Here is a 16,497-nt window from a genome sequence, read left to right as displayed (position 1 = left end):
GGTAGACTCATTCGTTTATATCTATTTTTTTAGATTTATTTGATAGTTGTGGTTGGAATAGATGTTACGTGACAGGATTATAACAAAAAAGTGAGATAAGTGTCGGGCGATATAAGTGAATTTGTGAGATTTTAAAAAATATGTAATAGTGTGGAGTTTATTTTCTTTAGATTGATTTTTAAAAGTACTTAATTTTGGAGGATTATTAATTTATTATATCTGTATTTTATATTTTGTGGATTTCTGGCTTGTTGGATACGTAGTCAAGGACCGAACTCTTTTTAAAACCGAACGTCTTCTTCCGGCTCCTCGTCCTTTCTATGATGTTCTTTTTGAATCAACCTCTCCAATGCTAACAATGGAGTCATTGGAGTGCTCATCAGAGTGGAAGGCCGTCTTCCCGGTCTCCGCAGTCTTTACTCCTCCTCTCCTCCTCTCAGGCCCTTCATCCAGACAAGCTCTGGGTCCACTGGTTTTCAACCCAAAGCCCCAAACCCTAACGCACCTCTTCTCCTCGCAGTCTCTCTTGCCTCACTCTCTCTCTTCTCCTCCCCACCTCTCTCTTCCCAAATTCCTCCTCAACTCGTCCATCCCCCCCACAACTTCCTCCTCTGTCTCCTCCCTCGTCGGGCACCACGCTGCCCATCAAAATGACGCCGCTTCTCACCTCCTTCACAACCGCCTCTCCTTCCTTCAGCAACCCAATTCCAAGTCTGTCATTGTTTTCTTCCCTACTGGTGTCAATTTTGAGCAAGTCGGATTCTTGGTATTATTGTTGGATGGTTCGGGTTCCAGTTTTGACGTTCGGGTCGATAAGAAGGGCAGCGTCTTCAGGGAAAAGACTGGGTTTGAGTACCGGATTAACAATATCTCGGTGAACCCCATGGTTGAATCAAGTTTTGGGTCCTCTGCTATTGTTGGGTATTTGATGGTTTCTACGTTGTACTCTGTGCATTGGTTTGCTGTGAAGGTTAAAGAGATTGGCTTGAATTGGGATAGCCCGAGTTTGGTTTGCTTAGGTAGTAAGGTTTTCAAGAGTTGCTCTGTGGTTTGTGCTTGTTGGAGTCCGTATGTGCCAGAGGAGAGTGTGGTTTTGTTGGAGAGTGGCTCATTGTTCTTGTTCGATTTGGAGCCTTGTTTGAAAAGTTTTGCCCCGAGTGCGCGTTTTAGAGGGACTAGGTTGCGAGTTTCTTGGGATGATGAGTCGGGTACTTCGGGGAGTCGCAAATGGTTGGGTTGTGAGTTCAGTTGGCATTGTAAGATCTTGATTGTTGCTCGGTCCGATGCTGTGTTTTTAGTTGATTTGAGGCTTGATGAATGCGTCGTGATCTGTTTAGCCAAGGTTGAGATGTTAAGTAATTATGCATCGGTTGAAAATGAAAGGTTCCTTTGTTTTATGATTGCTGGTTCTGATGGCTTTCATTTTGCATTGGCTTCCCATAGTTTGTTGCTCCTTTGTGATGTGCGGAAACCGATGATGCCGGTGTTGCAATGGGCTCATGGTCTTGATAAACCGTGCTACATTGACGTGTTTAGATTGTCTGAGTTGAGATCAAACTCAAGGAATGAAACGTATCAGTGGGCTTCTGAATCAGGTTTTTGCATTATATTAGGATCGTTTTGGAATTGTGAGTTTAATCTCTTTTGCTATGGACCTGCTTTACCAGCCCCTCGAGGAAACATTGCGTCTGAAATTTCAGAAATTTCAGAAACCATTTATGCATGGGAGCTCCCTATGGACCTGTTATTGTCTGGTCGTGAATGCAGATGTGGAAGTTGTCTTGTAAGGGAGGAGATTTTGAAGGATGATCTTCCTGAATGGATTGATTGGCAGCAAAAGAAAGAGATAGTTTTGGGCTTTGGCATCCTAAACAAAGGTCTATCTGCACTGCTTGCCGAGTCTGATGAATTCGGTGGTTTTACACTGATAAGGCTTATGTCTTCAGGAAAGCTTGAATTACAAAGATACTGTGCCTCGTGGGATTCTGTGAAGAAGTTGAAAGAATTTCACAGAGAATTTTTGCAATTTGAAGATAATTTCCTTTTTACCACGGAAGATGGGGAATATAGATTTCCCAGAAGATTTAAGTACCTGAACTTTGATAACCTATCTGCATATTTGAATGGTAACCTTACTAAAGTCCTGGATTCGAAAATTAAAAATCATCAAAAGGGTCCTCGAGAGAAGGAAACCTTTAGTACAGAAGCTCATGAAATCTTATGTGAGAAGTTGAAGGCTTGTGGCTTTGGTCGATTGAGATCATCTCCCGCAGTTGCAGTTGCTTTTGATGACATAAGCTTGCCAGCGAGCATACACGAGGTTGCTTTGAGGAGACTATGGGCAGGCCTGCCAATAGAACTTTTGCAACTGGCCTATTCCTACTACCCTGAGTTCCTTGAAGTACTAGTGGACCAGAAAAAGGTAGCTTTGGAATTTCTAGTTGTTCCAGACCTACCTCAATTGCCTCCTTTCTTCCTAAGAAAGCCTTCACACCGAAGCAATAAATGGTCACGGAAAGTGCAGCGAGATGATGCTCTTGTTGGTCCAGTACTTCCTCTTCCAATTCTACTTGCACTACATGAGTATCGTAATGGCTACTCAGATTTGGAAGGAATGGATGGATTTTCTTTAGAGAAGGAATTTAGCCTGAGATGTGATGAAGTCAAGCAGGTGGCCAGTGAATTGGCTGTGCCAGATTCTGGTTGTGAGCTTCGTGAAGATGGTACTGTCTCCCTTGCTGATGACAGAGAAGAGACGCGGGGCAGCTCTGAAAAACCGAAACCTTTCTGTTTATATACTCCAGCTGCATTTAAATACTCTACCATGGATTACACAATGTGCAATACCTTCAGTGATAAGAATCTTGATATCCTGATTTTTAAAGTTCACGAGAAGAAGCATGTTCCTCCCGGAAAGATGGAAACTGGTGTGCCCGAACTGTTTGATGATCTGTGCTCCACCGACCTGAGGTTTGATGCTTGTGTCATGAACACCGGGCAAAATGAATTGAAGGCATACAATATTCTGAAGAGGCAATGGTCCAAATGGCAAGATGGTTTTAGTTTATATCAGGAATTTTGCTCTCTGACCAAATTCCAAAAGCAATCTACATGATTTTTTTTTATAAGTAAACAAGTATTATTGATCAAAGAAGGGGCAAAAACTGCCAATTACAAAGTAGATATGCCCTATCTGCCTATTACATGATTCTTTTAGTTTCAGCACTCACACTACTTGCTTTGGCATCACTAGATGAAAATCGCGAATCGGAAGTGCTACTTAAACTAGAGTCACAATGCTGATGCCCATAAACCTTGTTCATCTAATCAATCAGCGACTGCTGAGGTTTCACAGAGACTTATATCAGCAAAGCCACGTGTTGCCACGAGTGAAGAATATTTCTAGTGCTGCTTGGAATTGCAGGGACAAGTCTCAGAATATAAATATACAAATCCTGGCAAGTCATAACTCTCTGTTATACTAAACATGCCTACAACTGCACAAAATTATAGCAAGTAGTAAAATGTTTTTAAAAGAAAACAGAGTTCGAATCCATAGAGAATAATTATGTTATTGAATATTAAAATTTATTAAATTAATTATTGTTTGAAAAACCAAAATTTGAAGAATAGATTATAAACTAAATTGAAGAAAATAGCATTAAATTTTATATTTTTAAAAATAATAAGAATAGATTTAGAGCGTATGATTTTACCTAGCGAATTCCACACAATTTATTCTTTATGGTTATAGAATTTCAATTATCTCAAGTTAATGATAAAAATCTATTAACTATTCAATATTTTCTCTCGAACAATATTAATAATATTTTCAATTAATAACTCCATATTTTTATGTGAATTTAACTAATTGGAGACTCATTAAGTTCTTTGTATTTTTCTTGAAAATCACACTAATCACGATAAAGTATCTCTATTTTCGCTCAACTAATAGTGCTTAATCCTAGAGCTCTAATCGCAAATCATCTCTCGATCATATTGCGATTCAATAGATCTAACAATAATTAGTTAGAAAATTGCAAGCATTAAAAATAAGGAATAAACACTCAATCATAGAAATATTGAAAATATAATAACTTAGAATATAAATTATGTATTCAATGCTAGACTACATCAAAACTCTAGAAAATAAAATTAGTGCATAATGAAATTGAAAAGAAAAAGAATAAAACTAGTGTTCTTCATTGGAGTTGGTTGATGAAGCATGCGGCTCTTGCCTCTACTCCCCAGATCCGCCTCCTTGAAAGAAACTTAAATAATAAACTATGAAATATTAGACTCTAAAACTCAAATTCTCCCCTTAATTTCATGCTAATGATATGCTTAAATATGGTATAAAAGAAAGCCTAATGTTTTTATGATTTCCGCCTAAAAAGTCGCTTAACTTTTAGGACTAATTTTGGCAGCCTCGTACACGTTCCAGGAGTCAAAATTTAGAAATTCTTATTAGAGACAAAGTTGTAGCCCTTTAAGATAGCTTTCCAACTCATCCAGAATCCATCCATCGGATATGTAAATAGAAAGTTATGATTGAAACACTCAAACATGTCCAGGCTGTCTCCTAGTGTATTTCGTATTTGGACTTCTTGTGGATTCCTTCTGTAATTTCTTTCTCATTTTCTTGATCAAAATTACTTTCAAACCCTTTGTTAGTTGTTGTCCACGATATCATTTATGTTAATCTTTTAAGTTGGTCGGTTAGACTGGTCACCCAATCTAGCCATCCAGAGCCTTGTCGTCAAGTCTTCTCGTCCAAGAGATAAACTATCTCGCTCATCGCCTAACTCTTGTCGCCAATTCTGGTCGTCATTCAGTTTCCTCACCTAAATCTTCTTGGCTCTCTTCAGATCTTTTTGTCTCTCGTTGATCTGGATCAATAATCTCTTCTTTTGTACTAAATTTTATCATTCCTTCAAATCCAAGAAAATAAAGAAAAATATATAGAATTAAAATAAAATCAATAGTATTGAAGAAGAACTAAGACTTTTCATAAATAAAAGAGTAATAAAAATCACATACAAATCACTGTCCATTGTGTGATGTAGATTAGAATGTAAGTTTTGTTCCTATGCCTCTTTTTTAGTTGTATCACAGATGTTGATCTATTTAAATTTATTTCGACTTTGCATGAACGCAATTAGTGCACCTTGTCCCAGCCATTTGCTAGTGTGTGAGAGTTCACCTGCTCTATGAAAAAGCAAAATTCTATCCCCTTGCCTAGTAAGTCTAAAATTTATACACTACCAGTTAATCCTGATCCTAGATTACAATGACTGGAGAAGCAACTTGGAGTTGTGTTTTTCAGTATATATAGGAAGGGAAGCTTTTTGAGTTGAAATGAAGTTGTGGACAAAATATCTAAATCCTCCACATGCTAGAAAGGATGTAACAGAACGGGAAATTGCGACTGTGACAACTCGTTCATGGCAAGTAGGATGACCTTGTTAAACTTATCACCTACACATGTCCCATTCATTTATAATCATCAAGGTGACTTTTGTTTCTCCTCATTCTTGCCATGTAATTGTTCTCCTTTAGAGTTTTTTTAATCATGTTGTGCTTGGCAACTCTTTGCCTTCAACTCAATACAACTCATTTCAACTTATTTCAACTCAACAATCTCACTACCATTCACAAACCATCTCATCTCACTATCCAAATGGCCCTTTAGTCTTTGGCAATTCAAGAGCTGCCACCTCTTCCATCAATTAATTATAATCATGACTTACTAATCCAGTTTAAACTCCAATCCATTCTGCTCATTCTCTTGAGAAATACTTGTGTTCAGTCCAAACATATAATTTGTGACCAATGCATTATTCTACATTTGTTCCCATATTGAGCTCATAAACTTAAACTCGTACTAATTCAGGAAGAAGCCAGGACTGTCGGTCAGCTCCGGAACCATATATAGGCTGGCAAATCTACTTGGTTGTTGCTTTGAAGGTGATGAGAGGTTACTTGTTGCTGAATGCATGCCCAATGATACATTAGCAAAGCACTTATTTCATTGTAAGTTTGTTGAACTAGCTTTTCTTTGATGTTGTTGCATGAGTCTACACTAGATGAAATTCAATATGATCCAGTAATAACCAAATCCACTACTCATGAGTTGAAACATTTAAAAATAAATATTTAATTCGTACCCAGGCTCAGACATCTTGATTTCATAATTTTATTACTTATAAAAATATATAAATATTTAATTCTATCTTGCAACTACTTATGAATATGAAAGATGTGAGAGGGGAGATGGTGATGTTTTCCTTCAACAGATACATTTGCCAGTAATTCAATCCACTAATTTTTTTTTTTTTTTAAGTTGGGGTTTAAAATAATCATTCTCATAATTGCTATTACATATGAGACCCACAACTTTTTTCAACTCAATATCTGTTTACATGTAAATCTCACAACCTTTTTCAACTTCCTATAAATACATCTAAACTCATCTTAACATCCAAACACATCTAATTCTTCTTAGGTGGGTTCCTCTTCAGAATGACTCTGAGGCTGGCTGTGTTGTGAAATACTATGCAAAGTACACACACCAACGATGACAAATAAAGTAAAAGCAACACAATCAAGAACACGACACAGTATTTACGTGGTTCGGCAAATTGCCTACGTCCACAGGAGCTGCAGAAATCTTATTGTTCGGAGGAGATTACAATCACTCAATCTCAACTCACACTCTCTAGGGCTTTTGCTCTCTCACACAATATGCACTCACAAGACAATTGTTCTCTCTCAAAATATACTTCTGACCGTACAACACAAGTCTAATATGACATTGGCTCGAGCGGAGTGTCAAGCGAACACTAGGGATTGTGTCTCGCTCGAGCGGAGTGTCGAGCGAGACTCGAGCGAACCTCTCTGACTTGTCTTCGCTCGAGCGGTCTGTCGAGCGAAGTCGAGCGAACTTGGCTCGAGCCAACTTTCAGCAAACACTTTTTCAGCTCCAAACCAGTCTCCACATATACCCCAACAGGCTGTCTTTTGTTTTTAGGAAGTTGCACATATTATTCTTTCTGCAACTGTGAACACTTATAAATCTTATTCTATCAAATATGGTACCTTTGACAACCCATCTTTTACTTAAATCCTTTTACATTTGTTTTTTCTTCTGGATAAACCCTTTTGAACTTCAAAAACTAAAGACAGCGCGACCATTTGGATGAAAATATTCTGATAAAGACTGTGCCAAGGATATCAGAACGTTTCCCACCATCTGTCTCTGATTATAATTCATTCGTTTTATTATTTGTTGAATGTTGATGGGCGCTATTTCATTAGCTCTAATGAACTTTTGGAAATTGGTCTGCAGGTCCCATCTCATGTATTGATGGGTGTACCCCATGGTGCTGAATCTTTCCATCTGTCGCCACTTGGTGAAGCTTGTCCAAGAATGGATTTGACCGCCATACATGAGATCTTGGAAAAGATTGGGTATAAGAATGATGAAGGTGCTGCAACTGAGGTTTTTTTTTAATGACACCAGCAGGGATTACTGAATGATCTGTACGAATCATTTGGGCTTTTAATGCTTCTGTACATAATCAGGAAAAAACTTTTGTTCTTGAAGCATGGCAATATTTTGGAAATTCCACTAATAAAGAAATGCAATTTCTGTTAGGTGTTGAGTCTGATTTTCATCTCTGCTGTCTATTATTTTCATAATTTAAGATATTAATACACCACTCTGGTTTTAAGTTATATCTTTATTACTTTTGATTGTACATACTCTTGACCATCTAGCTGTGATTTTGGTGTCAAGAGTTGGTGGTAAACTTGGTACTTAATTGTCACATTGCTGAGCTGCACTGAATCAGCAGTGATAATTCTCCTCATGATTGTTTTCAATGGCAAGTACTTTCTTGCTTAGTTAAAACATAAAAATTGAGCAAACTCCAAGGGGTTGGCCCAAGTGGTGAAGACCTTGGTCTTGGGATATCACTCCCTTCAAGGTCCAAAGTTCAACACATCATAGGTGCAAGCAATCCTTTAGGGCCACACCCCATGGTGAAAAGTCTACGATTTAACCAGTTTCGTGAAAGGAAACTTTCGAGGGTGCAGTGATGAAACTGGGGTTTACTCTGCAAGGGTGAGTCCGAAGAGCCATGCCTTGGAGTGGTTCCAACATAAAAAAACATAAAAATTGAGCATTAGTCCATGTGTATTTGTGGTTTGTTGAATTTAAATACACCCACGCTTTCTCCTCAACCATTTATGGACATAAATGAAAGTTGTACGTGGTGTATGGTCTGCTGATTACTTTTTCATACCATCTTTCTGATGCAGCTCTCATTCCAGATGTGGACCAACCAGATGCAGGAAACATTGAACTCAAAAAAGAAGGGCGATGTTGCTTTTCAGCATAAAGATCTCAGAGCTGCAATTGAATGCTACACCCAGGTCAAATGATTAACTGCTGCTTTGAATTGCTTACTTTTCTGGGTGAATGTCTACAAATGGCAGTCCTATTGCTTGCAAACCAAACCTATATCTTTTTTCATTGGGTACAAACATGGATGAACAAAGTAAAACATCAAGTTCCTTTGTTTTATTTGAATTTGAAAAAAAAAAAAAAAACCAGCTTCATTTATCTGGGGGTTGTCTATGCAAATGTATTTCTGGGCAGTCCACCAGAAAGTTGTGTACTAAAATGTTTTGGCAGATTTTTGTGGTGTACAACGAATAATTTCTCTGCAATTGTGCATCAAATATGATTGGAGAATTTGCAGCATTTGCTTGACAATTTTTTTCATTTAATTGCAGTTCATTGAAGTTGGAACCATGCTTTCCCCAACGGTTTTTGCACGCCGTAGTCTATGCTATCTCACGAGTGATATGCCACAGGAAGCTCTTAATGATGCAATGCGAGCCCAAGTAATATCTCCCGTCTGGCATTTTGCATCTTATTTACAAGCTACTGCTCTTTTGGCGTTGGAAAGGGAGAATGAAGCACAAGTAGCGCTCAAAGAGGGTTCTATCCTTGAAACTAAAAAGAATGCAACTGCTTCACGTATTGGCAGCCACACGATATTCGGCTTCAGAACTTGAACGTGATACCATTAGTTGTTTGCGAGAGATCCAGGATATTAAATTCGAACCAGGGTATATACAATAGCCACTTACAGATCTTCTGTCATCAGGACAATCGACCCAATCGATGTTAGAGAAGGCATGTATTTATGTGGATGAGGTGCGGTAGATGAGAATGCCGTGGTGGATAGTTTGTTGGAGATAGCGAATAATTTGTTTGACAGTGGTCCAATGGTCTATCGTGGGACGCTGCATGAACTGGCACACTTTGCTGACGACAAATGCGAGGTCGGGTCTTGTAAATAAGAGATACTGGAGACACCCAACTGTGCTACGATAAAGAGTTGGATCACTTAAAGGATCACCATTGAAGAGTGATAAGTTGGTTGTTGTGGACATAGGGGAGTTCACCAGCTTTGCATGTAGCATATTGGTTTTCTTGCGCAGGTCAAGAATATACTTTTGTTGTGAGAGAAAAAGTCAACGATCATCCTATAGGGCCTCAATACCCAGAAAATAGTCAAGCGGCCCAAGATCTTTTAGGGCGAAATCTTGCTGAAGATTTGTGATGATTGAGTGTAAAAGAGATTGGTGAGGCCCAATTATGATGATGTCATCAACATATATGAGTAAAAAAGATGACGGCATGTTTTGACTTGAAAATGAATAAAGAAGTATCGGCCTTGGAGGCAGTAAAGCCCATTTCTACCAGTTTATTGCTGAGTCTTGAGAACAAAGCTCGAGGTGCTTGTTTGAGTCCATAAAGAGATTTGTCAAGACGACAAACATACTCAGGACATGATGGATCAGAGAATCTGGGAGGTTGGGACATGTAAACTATTTCTTGTAGGTTTCCTTGTAAAAAGGCATTTTTGACATCTAGTTGTCGAATGGGCCAATTTTGTGACATTTCAAAAGAGAGAATAGTTCGAATGGTCATGGGTTTTACCACTGGACTGAAGGTAGCATCATAGTCAATACCTGGTAATTGGTGAAAGCCTTTCAATCTAGTGGACTGAAATTATACACAAGCCTAGAGATAAAGATTCGGCCTGATGACTGTTGCAGGCAATGATATCCTTGATGGTTGGGGCTGTAGTCAAGGAAGACACAGAGATCTGAGCGGTAATCCATTTTGTTTGAGTTGTATGGACAAAGATAGGGCTAGCAGGTGCACCCGAAGGTATGGAGGAGGGTATAGCTTGGAGTTTTTTTTAAGAGAAGTTCAAGTGGAGTTTTGTGTTGAATGATGGGGCAAGGAAGGAGATTTATGAGATAGGTGGCAGTGGTGAAGGCATCATCCCAATATTGGTGGGGGATAGATGTAGTGGCCATTAGGGTGAGGCTAGTCTCTACGATGTGGCGATGATGGCACTCGACAGACCCATTTTGTTCATGAGTGTGTAGGCAAGATAGACGATGGATGATGCCGGAGTGAAGGAGATGTGATTTTAAAGCCTGAGTTTGCCTCCGAAATTAGTTTGTACGCTTTTGATTTTGCAATCAAAGTAGCGTTCGATTTGAAGTTGGAAATTGATGAAGGTATGTGCAACTTTTGATTTTGCATTGATAAGGAAGAGCCATATGAATTTAGAAAAATCATCAATGATGTTTAAGTAATATTTATTTCCATGAACAGATTCGGTGGGTGAGGGCTCCCATACATCCATAAATATTAACTCAAAGGGAGTAGATGAAATAGAATTTGACAAATGAAAAGGTAATTTATGACTTTTCCCTAATTGACAAGCATGACAAACTGGAAAACTTATATTATTGGTGACTGCTAGATGATGCTTTGAGAGGATTTCTTTCACTGTGCGTAAAGTAAAGTGTCCGAGGCGTCGATGCCATTGTGGAACCGAAACTCTTTCGCCAATGTAAGAAGCTAGACTGGTGGAGGGAGATGCGAGAGTATGCAGAGGATAAAGGCTATTTTTACTCGATCATTGGAGGAGAATAGCTCCCGAGGATGGATCCTTGACATAGAAAAATGAGGGGTGAAATTCAAAATAAACGTTATTATCGTCTGTGAATTGAGAAACTGATAGTAAGTTCTTTTTTATTTCAAGAGCATGTAAGATTCCATTGACAAAGAAAGATTTTGAAGTTGAATAAAGAAGATAAGAGCCAGTGTGAAGGATTTTCAAACCTTGTCCATTGCCCACTTGAATTTGATCAGGTCCAGTGTAGGGATCGGCATTGAGGGAAAGGTTGTTGAGATTTGAGGTAATGTGATTGGTGGCACCAGTGTTAGGGTGCCAATTTGATCTTATTTGGGTGCAGGAGGTGGGGTGGGACGTGTGTGATTGAGCTAAGTTTGCTTGAGTATTGGGTGTGGAGGGAGATTGGAATTGTTGGTCGAATCTATACCAACAAGTGGCAGCTATATGACCAATTTTGGAGCAAATTTGACATTGAGGTCTGTTTGAAGGTGACTTTTGTTGAGATGAGTAATTTTGGAATTCACACCCCCTGCCTTTCGACTGATTGCCATAGTGAGGAGCACCTCTATTTGAAGGTGAACCACGATGACCTCGATTAGGGTAGGAGGTGGCTGTAACAGCCCATTAGAAATTCACTGATAGAATTTCTATTGACTTTAGGAATCTCGTGAAAACTCTTAAGATTTACGAATCGATGAATCGTGCAGGTTTTAATCTGTTAACATAATCAATATTATCACTCACTATGATGCTAGAAATATAAGTTTAATTATTTGAGGTAGTTAGAAGTGTCTGAATGCGTTATGGTCTACGCCATTAGACTCAGTTGATTATTTAGGATTTTATGGCGCAATATCCAATTTTTATAACTCCGGACGAAACGTTTGTTCGAAATTGTGAAATTATTTTTAGGGGCACTTCGGGGTTGAATTTCAGTAAACAATTTTCACTATAGATTAATATGAATATTTAGAATTTTTCAATACTAAGTTTATTTTTTTGGAGTGAATAGTAATACCGATAAGTGCATTTAGTGCAGTGTTTTCAAAATTACAGTGTGGAATTTCCAAATTAGGTTAGAGAAGTTTTATTTGGACACTTGGCAAGATCTTAACCACACATAGTGAATGGTATTAGACACTTGGCACAAAGAGAAACCATTAGATAGATTTGTGAGGAAATCGAGGTGTGAGATCATGCCACCTAAGCAAAGCTTTGTTTCATCTGATCAACCAAATTGTGCCAGACCAATGAAGGCTTCAATCCTAGCGAAACCCTAAATGGTTGAAATCCAATTGAAATCCCAAAAGCTTGGCTAAAACAGAAACCCTAAACGGTTTCCCAAACCCTAAAGTTGGCCTCCAAACCCTTTTTAACCCGATTTCTAGTATTATGTTTAATCACTTGATTAAATCACTTCCACATGCTATTAATTAATCAAATCCTTGTTATGACATCATTATCCAATCTTTTAAGCCTTAGAAATTGGATTGAACTAAGAAAAATTAGTTTTGGGTTTGATAGGATCTCAAACCCTAATCAAACTCCCTTTAAACTCCAAATTGAAGCCCACTTGGTTTGGGCCCACCAAGGCCCACGGATTTGGCCACCTTGTCAAAGCTTCTTGAAGAAGTTTCCTCCCTCACATAGCAGACCATCCACTGTCATTGGCTGCACCCAATAGTGCATTGATGTGAAGAAGAAATCCACTCCATCAACATCCATCTCTCACAACTGTTGCAGGTAGCCCTTGCCCCTCACTATTCTCTATTTTATGTCACATAGAAAACTCTAATCAAGGGTCCTTCAAACCCATAACTTCCCCCTCCAGGAGTCTAAATTCGTGCAAGGCACATTTTACTCTATTTTATCACTTCTTCACCCCGTTCTTATGGAGAAACTCAAAAGAGCTTTCACAGGCAGATTTCTGAGTCTTTTTGCATGTAGATTTTTGACCCATTGTAGGTATTTTCGCATGATAACTCCTTCATAAAATTTATTCGTCTTTGAGTTTAGTTTCCGTGAATTTCTTATTATTCTCATTCCATACTCATTTGATTGGTCAAAAGTATTTTTAACCATGGAAAGGAAATTCTGGGCGTGAAACTAGAGAGTATTTTATGTTTTAGAATTTTTGACCAAGCTAATGGACATATCTTGGTCCGAAAATTTTATGGAGTGTTGTTAGCATGTGTGTATGAACGTTCATTGAGGTTTTGTTGCATGGATAAAGCTTTTGATGATAAATTTCCTTAGATCTATAAACTTGAAAACTGGAAATAGAAAAACAGTTTTTGTTTTGTGAAAGTTTGAATATTTCGTGGTTTGATCTTATTCCAAAAATATTGATATTTTTATATGATGATCCTAACCCTCTTATATATATGTTAGGATGTTATTTTGAAGATATTTAATATTATTTTTAAAGATATGATTTTTCTATACAAGAGGATTTCGGTTAGGCCTAAGATTTGATGTTTTTGAGTTAGATTCATGTTTTATTGAGTTTTAGCCATGTGATTTTAAGTTTGATGGTTGGATCTTCTTTAAGACATATTTTTAAACCATGAGATGTTTTTGTTTGAAGATCACATGTCTTTAATCCATGGATGAAGAGATTGATCAAAGTTAGTTGAGAGAAAAATTTATGTTTTTGGACTAAGTGTTGTTTTGTAATTTTGGTGACTTTTGTTTGATGATTTAAAGCATGGTTGATCTTAGGATGATGTTATGAATATGTTAGAAATAAAATTTGATTTTTTTGGAATTCTTGGAGATGTTTTTATTAAGGTCAAAACTTGTGATTTAAGGGTTTACTTTCTGTTAAAAAGTTTGGGTCTTTTTACAAAAAGTTTGGTGTTGATGATTAGCTTTTCTTAATGGATATTTTAAGTGTATTTTTAAACTTAGGATAGGAAGATCCTTGTTACAAAATTTTGGTTTAATCATGGATTTTGAAGATTGAAGAAATTACAACCAAAATCAATAGAAATGGCCTATGAATGTTTCGGCCATTGTGATTTTTCCATAGTTGTGAATGATTTTAAATTTTTCTACGTTAATATTTGAGTTTAGGACAAAATTTACATGAGGAATGTAAATTTTGGTAATTTTTAGAGTTAGAATGTAAAATCCTTAAATTAAAGGTAAAATGGTCATTTTCTCACATGTAGAGGTAAAATGGTAATTTTACTCTACATTGTCCCTTTTTACTTTTCTAATTGTTAGTAATTAAATTTCTAACTTTTAGAATACCCTCTTACAGTTCCTCGTATTTCGCGCTTCATTCTCGTAGAATGCGACGATCAAGGTAAATTAGCTGTTAACTTACTATCAGTATACTGTGTATGTGTGATAGGTAAGGGAACTACAGTTTATGTTCGTATGTTGTTATATATGCCATGTCATCATATGTTTATCTATTACACAAATTATTCTGTTACAAAATACTTATCTGTTACACAATATATTTTATCTCATGTTACTATCTGTTGCAAATATGTCACATTACGTATACTATCTATCACATGTATGTCATGTCACGTAAAATTCACTGTCACATGTTATGCCATGTTACGAAATGTTGTTTGTTACATGTTATGCCATGTTTTGAAATATTGTCTGTTACATGTAGGCCATGTTATGAAATGTTGTCTGTTATATTTTTGTCTCAAAGTATGTCATGTCTGTCATCTTACGTTCATGTCACATCACATTATGAAATGTCATGTATACCAGCTAAGTTATTCATGTCAATCACGACCCTAAGCGCTAGGATATGGTAACATTCTAGTGGAACTCCTTTGTTCACGCTGGAGTGTCTAAATAGGTGTGAAATTTCCTGGGTTGATGAAGTACAGTCAATAGGTTACGAATGAGACCTAACTAGCTGGTCACCGGAGCGTGCCAGGCACTAACGCTAGTGGAGTCACACTTTATGTTTCGTGTGTCCACAGTAAGTGTGGCACAAACAATTTATGGGGCCACAACAACTGTGGAACATGAAGTATGAGGCCACAACAACTATGGAGCATACACTATGTGAGACACAACAATTGTGAGGCGTAGAATACGTGGGGTCACAACAACTGTGGAGTACATATTAACGCACTCACAACTGGTATAGACACATGTGTTGTGATACGGTAATCGGCAGGGACACACGGCTCAAGGGGACCCATGTAGCACCTGTATAGTCACTTTTATTAATTAAGTCTATTGAATACGATTTCAAGTTCATGTATTTCATGTTCAAGTCGTGTTTCACGTTATGTTATGTTCAAGTTTACATTCATGTCAAATTTCAAATTCATATCAATCATGGTAATCTCATGAGGTAAGAATACGCAATTAGGGTAATCTCATAAGATAAGATTATTCAATCATGATGATCCCATGAGACAAAAATATGTTTCAAGTTCATGTTTATGTCATGTTCATGTTATGTTCAAGTTCACGTTCATGTTATGCCATGTTCACGTTCACGTTAACGTTATGTTTCAAGTTCACGTTTATGTTATGCTGTGCTCAAGTTCATGTTATGTTCAAGTTCATGTTCAAATTATGTATATTCATGTTCATGTTATGTTTCAAGTCCATTTTATGTTTCAAGTTCACATTCATACTATGTTTCTAGTCCATGTTATGTTTTAAGTTCACGTACATATCATGTCATGTCAACCTAAGTTTTAGTTTCAGTTCAAGTTATGTCACTTATGCCATGTTATATGTCAAGTTATACTATGCTTACCTATGACTTTGATTATGCATTCATGCTTTTACTGTCATGCATGCATCATTAACCTGTGTGGAAGTTTCCTACTACCATTCCTCCCGAATGGTAGGCGATGTGTCAGGACCAGAGCAGGGAGCAGACACTGGCAGACTGAAGGAGGTTGACTAGACGCCGTAGACGCAACACGGAGCTTGCAGCCTCCATAGTTAGGTATTTGGATAGTATTCCGGCATCATTAGTCGAGTTACTCAACGAACTAGCCCAATAGTATATTTTGGCAATGTAATTATAGAGCCAAGTCTCCATTGTTTTGATATCACAGTTTTCTGAGACCCGTGCTGTAATCGGGAATGTTTTAAGTATGCATGGTTTATGTTTTAACTATTTGGGATATTATAAGTTTGGTGCATAGTATTGCTAAAAAAAAATTATCCGCTGCAAATATTACATAATGCTAGTAGCATGTTAGGAATATTGCATCTTATATGTCATGAACGGGGCAGATAACCTTGTGTTGCATGTCCCGACGCTTCGAATGTCAGTCTGATCCCAAGCGGAATCTGGGGGCGTCACAATGGCAATATTGGCCGAGGGTAAGTTGAATTCATTGGAGGTGTTTTATTGGTCAAGACAATTTTCAAGAGTGAGTAGGCAGCTATATAAGTCATCAAAGGAGATGGGATCTAATCTGGTGGTAATAGAGGTAACAAGTGAGTCATATGAGGAGGTGAGACCATCAAGAAGATATGA

At 37.6% G+C, this 16,497-nt stretch overlaps 2 protein-coding genes across 2 annotated transcripts; both read left to right on the top strand.

Moving 5' to 3' along the window:
- The first annotated feature begins 358 nt into the window (after positions 1-358).
- Positions 359-3,315, top strand: LOC121262081. Its single transcript, XM_041164510.1, has 2 exons — positions 359-3,111; positions 3,205-3,315. Exons 1-2 carry the CDS (start codon positions 359-361, stop codon positions 3,206-3,208), a joined length of 2,757 nt encoding a protein of 918 aa, XP_041020444.1. The 3' UTR covers positions 3,209-3,315.
- A 2,043-nt stretch (positions 3,316-5,358) lies between these two features.
- Positions 5,359-9,084, top strand: LOC121262080 (serine/threonine-protein kinase BSK7-like). Its single transcript, XM_041164509.1, has 6 exons — positions 5,359-5,447; positions 5,894-5,977; positions 6,506-6,533; positions 7,349-7,501; positions 8,323-8,436; positions 8,800-9,084. The coding sequence occupies exons 1-6, from the start codon at positions 5,359-5,361 to the stop codon at positions 9,082-9,084; spliced, it is 753 nt and encodes a 250-aa protein (XP_041020443.1).
- The last annotated feature ends 7,413 nt before the right edge of the window (positions 9,085-16,497 follow it).

Source organism: Juglans microcarpa x Juglans regia, chromosome 4S, assembly GCF_004785595.1.
Source record: "Juglans microcarpa x Juglans regia isolate MS1-56 chromosome 4S, Jm3101_v1.0, whole genome shotgun sequence".
Taxonomy (NCBI): Eukaryota; Viridiplantae; Streptophyta; class Magnoliopsida; order Fagales; family Juglandaceae; genus Juglans; species Juglans microcarpa x Juglans regia.
The sequence above is the reverse complement of the archived record's forward strand: the minus strand, read 5'-3'. Positions and strand labels throughout refer to the sequence as shown.

What these genes read in the sequence shown, in the direction of transcription:
- LOC121262081 (XM_041164510.1), top strand. Translation starts at nt 359, where the DNA reads ATGGAGTCATTGGAGTGCTCATCAGAGTGGAAGGCCGTCTTCCCGGTC.
- LOC121262080 (XM_041164509.1), top strand. Translation starts at nt 5,359, where the DNA reads ATGAAGTTGTGGACAAAATATCTAAATCCTCCACATGCTAGAAAGGAT. An exon ending in CTCTTCAGAATGACTCTGAG is followed by an intron (nt 6,534 to 7,348) that starts GCTGGCTGTGTT and finishes ATTGGTCTGCAG; the next exon opens with GTCCCATCTCATGTATTGAT. An exon ending in CAATTGAATGCTACACCCAG is followed by an intron (nt 8,437 to 8,799) that starts GTCAAATGATTA and finishes ATTTAATTGCAG; the next exon opens with TTCATTGAAGTTGGAACCAT.